General features: G+C 52.0%; 1 protein-coding gene across 1 annotated transcript in view; it reads right to left on the bottom strand.

The window, feature by feature from the left end:
- Window positions 1-335: 335 nt before the first annotated feature.
- Window positions 336-7049, bottom strand: part of ZBTB49 (zinc finger and BTB domain containing 49) — a 34366-nt gene continuing 27652 nt past the window's right edge. Inside the window, 5 exon segments of the mRNA XM_006766572.2 lie at window positions 336-1174; window positions 1177-1356; window positions 2352-2513; window positions 2600-2682; window positions 3769-3842. Of these exon segments, the coding sequence (XP_006766635.1) occupies window positions 696-1174; window positions 1177-1356; window positions 2352-2513; window positions 2600-2682; window positions 3769-3842 (978 nt within the window). The 3' untranslated portion in view covers window positions 336-695.

Here is a 7049-nt window from a genome sequence, read left to right as displayed (position 1 = left end):
GTTAGGGGCGATCAGGCAGGCAGGCAGAGGGGTTAAGGGCGATCAGGCAGGCAGGCAGGAAGGTGAGCAGTTAGGAGCGAGTGGTCCCGGATTGTGAGACGCAGTCCGACATCCCCTGTGGGGTTCCGGATTGGAGAGGGTGGGTGCAGGTCGGGCTGAAGGACCCACCTCCCCTGCACATTTTTTGTGCACCGGGCCTCTAGTATACAAATAAAATCTGTGTAAATAAAAATAGAAAATGCTATAAATTTCAATCATGTAAAAATGCAAAAGAATTTGTATTTTACGTGTGTATATATATATATATGTGTGTGTGTATGTGTGTGTGTTTTCCCTTTAGCATAACCACAATGTACAGTAGTTGCCCCCAAGTCCACACGCCATCATGCCAGCCAGTCAGTCAGTGGACGGCTTCTCCAGCCCTTGGCTTCTGTGACGCCAGCTCCCACTCTAGCGCCTGCTTCCACAGTGAGCTAGGGCCTTTCATCCCAAACCCCAAGCTCAGGAGGCTTTCAGTTACCAGCCACGTCAGGAGGGACCGTCCCACGTGTCGGGCTGGCGAGAGGGCGTCGCAGGGGACGGCTTCCTCCTGGACATCGGCCTCCTGGAAAACGCACCCGCAGCTGAGCAGCGCTGTGTTGGCATCGCAGCATCGGTATCACTGGGGTCGGCGTAGCGGCATCAGCATGCCGGCATCACTGGTCCAGCTCGCCCTCATTCTGCAGCGTCTTCATCGCCAGCCCCCACAGAGTCATGCTGGAAAAGAAGGGCCCCTCTGAGTTCCTGTACGCCGCGCCTGACACCCAGCTGCCCAGGGGGTCGCCGCAGGGATGGTCCAGAGTGGCCAGAGACGGGCGGACTATAGCCATGCTGTCCGTGGGCAGCGGCCCGTTGCTGGTGGAGGCGTTGGCGGCTGAGTAAGTGAAGGCCTGAGGCTGCGTGTGCTGCCCGGGGGCCTTGGCGAGTTTGCCAGGATCCGCACTGAGCTTCTCCGGGTTGCCGACCCCACGTGGCTGAGGCGTGGACCAGAACTTACAGAAGGAGCCGGCAGAGTGGCCGTCAAATTCTGTCACGGGCTCGTCCACTGGATGGATGGGGAGCTTCACAGACACGGGCATCAAAGTCACAGACACGTCCTGGGAGAAGGAGTCGGAGCTGGGAGCCTTGTCCAGGCGTGGGCGAGCTCCCGCAGCGCGTCCCGGCCCCCATCGTCCGCGCGGCAGTGCATCCGCCGGTGCCGCCGCAGCACGGCCGAGCGGGTGAAGCACTTGTCGCAGATCTCACACGTGTACGGCTTCTCCCCGGTGTGCGTGCGGAGGTGCCTGCGGAGGTCACCGGATCCCCCGAAACTTTTCCCTGCACAGAGAGAGGGGTCCTCTCAGAAGTGGGCATTGGGACATGAGTGGAGGGGAGCCTGCCACCACCCGCTCTGCCCTTCTCTCCCCTCTGCTCCAGCAGCCCTCTCCCACCTGCCCCCTCAGTGCCAGCCTCCTGGACTCTGTCTGCCTGCACAGGAGCCCCCGCTGGGCAGGCAGCTGCCACCCCTGCCGGCTGGTGGGTGCTGGAAACCCTGTCAGTTTTGTTTAAATTTCTGTGAACCTAGAGCAGCCGATCTATAATGAGAAACACTTTCCCGCGGCATCTGTGTGTTCACTTTCACTACAATTCTGCCCATATTTCCCGGGTTCTATGTCCTTTCCCTGCGCATAGCATCAAGGTGGGGATTTGCTTCCACAGTCAGAGTTGGTGAGGGGATCAATAACCTTATAGAAGTCATAGCGTCATTACAGAGGAGTGAACGCTACACACGTATGTACACGTATGTTTAACTGCTCCCTTGTCTGCATGTCGCTCTATTTGAATTCTCGGCTCTCCAGCCCTGGTCAAGCAAAGGTGGGCTATCTATAAAAAACTGCCTTTCAACAAAACTAGCTGTCGAGGCCCACGTGTTAAATATTTTTCTTAACCTAAAAATAAAAGGCCTTTCAAAGCAAGAGGCAACAGGCATTTAATTGAGATCAGTTAGGAATTGAGGAAGCACTGAGAGAGGCAGAAACCCGCCTAGTGTTCTGACGGGAGACAAAGGCGGGAGGCGCGCATGAGAAAGGGAAGGGGACATGACTCCCTAGAGGGAAGGCGCTGCTACTGCTGCAGACGAGCTAACTTAGTGCTGCTAATTCTAAACCAGTTTTTAATTTTCAGTCCAGTGGTCATCAGACAGCAGTTAGAACAACTGCATCCTTGTCTCTGCAAACAGTTCTCTGGACAGAGTGTGGCCCTGGGCCCCGTCCAAAGTTACCACGTGGGACGGGATGGGACGGGACGGGCGGCCTGGTCTGTGCGTCACTCACCGCAGGCCGTGCAGCTGTAGGGCCGCTCCCCCGTGTGCCGGACGCGGTGCCTCACCAGCTTCCTCTGCATGTTGAAGGACTTCCCGCACTCGTCACAGGTGAACACTCTGTCAGCCGTGTGTGTCTTCTTGTGCTCCTTCAAGTTGCTGAAGTTGCTAAAGCCTGGAGAGACCACGACAGGTCAGCAGAGGCCCACGCGCGCCAGGCAGGGCCTCCAGGAGGGAAAGGAAAGGAAAGCGCAGCCATACCTCGGCCACAGGTGTCACACAGGTGCGGCTTCTCTCCTGAGTGAATGACGATGTGGCGCTGGACATCCCCAGAGGCTGCAAACCTGCAATGGATGTGAAACGCAGCTGAGAGCCCGTCCACGTCACGGCACTGGGAGCGTGAGGCACGGAGGGCAGCTGCCCCGCCTTCCTGACTTCATCGGAAATGGGCATTAAAAATATCTTTACCTTTCCCCCGCTTTTAAAGGAAAGTAGAAAATAATGCAGGGTTTTGTTTGTAAGACACTTTTTCTACCTAGCGGCATCAATCTTTCTTCTTCAGAGATGGCCACCACCGGCTCAGCGTAGGGAGTCATTCCTGCCGAGGCCTGGGATAGGAAATCTAGGTGCGTTCCCTCCCGCCACCCTAGAGGAATGACAAAAGGGAGGACGGGAGGCTGGGAAGGTTGGACTTCTTTGTTTCTACCACCTGCTTCCTGCATAGATGACTCTGCGCCATGGCCGTCTCTCCCTCACAGACCAGAGAGAGTTTGCATGCTACCATCACAGCACTTCCAGCAGTAGGTGGCTGACAGGTGCTGACTGAATGGATGGCTAAATGAACGGCTATGAAGGCAGGTGCTGGTACGGTCCGGGCTGATGCCTGTTGTCCAGCATGACCGTCAGAGGAGAGCATGTGGACTCTGATACCTGACCCCTGGGGGGCGGGCAGCCAGCGTGCGGCTGTGTGCACGTGGGAGGGACCCTCTCCGCACTGCACCTCACCGCCGCAATGAGACTGCACCAAGTGCCCGGGCTGAGCGCCGCCCGCCTTCCTGCTGCCGTTCCCGCAGCCGGAGGCCGGGCTGGGCAGCCAGGCTGCAAGTCTCACATCCGCTAGGTACTCACCTCCCAGGGCACTCATCTGCTTCCATGGCCATTTTTAGAAAGAATGGACATTTCAGTGTAAAACCATTCTGTGTCACATAAAATCCCATTTCTAAGACGTCTGTCCTGGGTGTTCCTTCTCTGAATGACTGTCCTTGCCCTTTTGTGACTCATCTGTGACGTACACGGCTAGGCAGAGGTCTGACGGGCCTGCGCTCCTCCGTGGAGTGAGCCCCACCGGCTCGTGTGCGAGCCCTCAGAGCACTGCTCTCCACGGAGACCGGACCAGGGGGCCCACAGGCGGAGGACGGCCCAGCACTGACCTCTTGCCACAGACTTCGCAGATGTACGGCTTTTCACCAGAATGCCGACGCAAGTGAGTCTGCCAGTTTCCTGCCTGCAAGAAAGGAGAAGCACAGCACAGCAATAACGAAAGGGTTTTTGGAAAGCAGGTCACACACATTCACACGGAAGACTGGCAGGTTCACCTGGTCCCAGTCCACCTTCCAAGGAAGACTAGACACACCCTCAGAAGGAGCCACGTGCAAGGGGAAGGACCGCCGGTTCTAACTGGGGGTGTCCCCACTCTGGTTTCTCCAATGTGCTCCTGGGCCCAGGGCTGCACTGGCTGCCCCATCGCGGGCCTGCCCTGGGCCGCTTCTCTCTTAAATGGGCGACACAGTGCAGGGTGCCGTGGAGGTTGCCAAGCTTGTACTTTAAACAGACCTTGATGTATTATTTCATATATTTTTAAACTTGAACTATCTCTATGCAAGTAGCACTCGAGAAAAGCAGCAGCACTTGCATGTGGCTACTCCGTTGTTTCTCCCTTCCTTGGTTAATAAAGGTACAACTCCCCGCGCAGCACCCCCTCTGCAGCGGCTGCTCTGCCTGGTGGGCTGTCACGCTGTCCCGTGTGCAGAAACGAAATCAGGAGTCACTGCAGTCCTCCGTGGCAGGGACGCCGGGCCCCTGGTTTCTGACGCCAGCAGGGCTTTACAAAACGCCTGATTTAAGGGAGGCCGCGGAGCCGACTGCCAGTGCTCAGCAACAGGCCGTCAATATTAAATGGCCGCAGTGAGGCTGAGACTGCAGATGCCTCAGACATTAAGCACTCCGGCTACTGCTTCCCACTCGGACGTGGAGGCAGAATTTCCCGCTGTGGAGGCTTCATTAACAGTCTCAGTCTGTCACATCCCTACTTAATATTTTATAGAGTTCTGTCAAACACGAACACTGAAATAAGTGAGCATACCCAAAGCAAAAAATGCTCAGGCGTTATGCACAGAATAAGCCATGAAGGGGGCGTGAACAGTAATACCAACTAACACACCTGGCTTTGTAAATCTGCATTTTAGAAGGAAGGGGGAGAGATAGAAACATCGATGTGCAAGAGACACATCCATTGGTTGCCTCCCGCACATGCCCCGACAGGGGCCAGGGATCGAGACTGCAACCGAGGTACATGCCTTTGACCGGAATCAAACCCAGGATCCTCAGTCCACGGGCCGACACTCTACCCACTGAGCCAAACCAGCTAGAGCTAAATCTGCAATTTTTTAAAAAAATTTAATGCAAAAGATAGTCCATGGTGACAGGTTTGAAGATGGGTCTGAAGTCCACCTGTGGGTGGAAACATACAAACATACAGGAACAGAAACTGAGGTCGGGATTTTCTGTTATGACATGGAAGTCTTTCTGTCTGTCAGACACTGAGAAACACTGTGTTACATCCTACCTTTTAGAATATGATACATATGGTTTACACAAAATCTCGGGTTTATTTTAAGTAACCAAAGAAAAAGAACTTGGTAAGCCCTGACCGGTTTGGCTCAGAGAATGGAGCGTCGGCCTGTGGACTGAAGGGTTCCAGGTTCGATTCCGATCAAGGGCATACACCTTGGTTGCAGGTGCATCCCCTGTGGGGAGTGTGCAGGAAGCAGCTGAATCGATGTTTCTCTCTCATCGATGTTTCTAACTCTCTATCCCACTCCCTCTCCCTTCCTCTGTGTAAAAAAACCAATAAAATATATTTTAAAAAATTAGGAAAAAATATTAGGAAATCCCCAGTTTTTAACAGAGTGACTATGAATAACAATAAAAAAGTGACTGCCCAGCCAGTGTGGCTCAGTGATTGAGTGTTGACCTATGAACCAGGAGGTCATGGCTCGATACCTGGTCAGGGCACATGACAGGGTTGTGCAGGAGGCAGCTGATCAATGATTCTCTCTCATCATTGATGTTTCTATCTCTCTCTCCCTTCCTCTCAGAAGTCAATAAAAATACATTTAAAAAAAAATAATAGTATAAAGCGACAAATGCTAGTAGCAATATATATCTGGTCTATGTAGGCCTTCACACACATTACCACGTTACCCCTAGTAACTGGCATTGACATCTATTTTCTAGACGAAAACGAGGTTCAGCTAAGGGGGTTGGTTGCTCCAGTTCCTCGGCTGGGCCGGAATGAATGCCGCTGGTGTGAGAACTGCCGCCTTATTGAGGGGAACCCCGAGGACAGCACATTCTGTGGCTAAACTAACTTGTGTTGAGCACTCAGTGTGACAAGGCCACGGTGCCCTCAGGAAGCAGCCTCCTGGAGTGAAGTAATGCACCCCTGGCTGTGTTAGACCAATCACTTCCAAATTTCAGAAAAGCTCATCAGTCATGGAACAATTCAAACAGCACCGTCTGCTCAGCTGTTAAATGAGATCCCTTCTTCCCAGCTGTTTTGTAAAATATGTATGAAGATTGAAATTGTCTCTGAATCATTCCTAGCAATGCTGCATTGTCCCTTTGTAAGTCAAGCATAGCAACTGTTTATTTTCCAAGTAAATATCATCGAATGGTCTTCCACTCAGTATTATAATAAGCATATTGAAAAATTTTTAAAAAGGTTGCTTTAGGTATTTAATAGTGGAAATGAATAATGGAAATAATTATTTTTCCCCACAGAAAGGAGCCCGTATTAGTCTGACAAATTATATAAAAGTACATTAAATAATAGAAAAATTCAGGCAAAAAGTCCAATAATGCGTTCAGATCATTTATATCAAATTATGTGGCAAATTGGGGCCCAGATTGTTTGACCTTTGTTATGTTTTTAGTTGTAGTAAACTTTGCTATGCTCTAATTATATGCTAAGGACATAGATCACATCTTAGAAATTACCTATATATAGCGGATCCACGAAAACTCTGGTAAGAGGTAATAACAATAATAGCTGTCAAGTGCTAGATGCTTGCAAGCAGTGTTTCATGTAATCATCACAATGTCCTTATAAAGGAGTGTTGTTCCCATTTTACAGAGCAGACTGGGGAAGGAGGACTGAGCTGCGGACAGCGTTGGACAGCGTCAGGGCCCAGACATAGATCATATCTTAGAAATTACCTATATATAGCGGATCCACGAAAACTCTGGTAAGAGGTAATAACAATAATAGCTGTCAAGTGCTAGATGCTTGCAAGCAGTGTTTCATGTAATCATCACAATGTCCTTATAAAGGAGTGTTGTTCCCATTTTACAGAGCAGACTGGGGAAGGAGGACTGAGCTGCGGACGGCGTTGGACAGCGTCAGGGCCCAGCATTGGGGGAGGTGGAGTGG

This window comes from Myotis davidii, unplaced genomic scaffold (assembly GCF_000327345.1).
Source record: "Myotis davidii unplaced genomic scaffold, ASM32734v1 scaffold960, whole genome shotgun sequence".
NCBI classification, from domain to species: Eukaryota; Metazoa; Chordata; class Mammalia; order Chiroptera; family Vespertilionidae; genus Myotis; species Myotis davidii.
The sequence above is the reverse complement of the archived record's forward strand: the minus strand, read 5'-3'. Positions and strand labels throughout refer to the sequence as shown.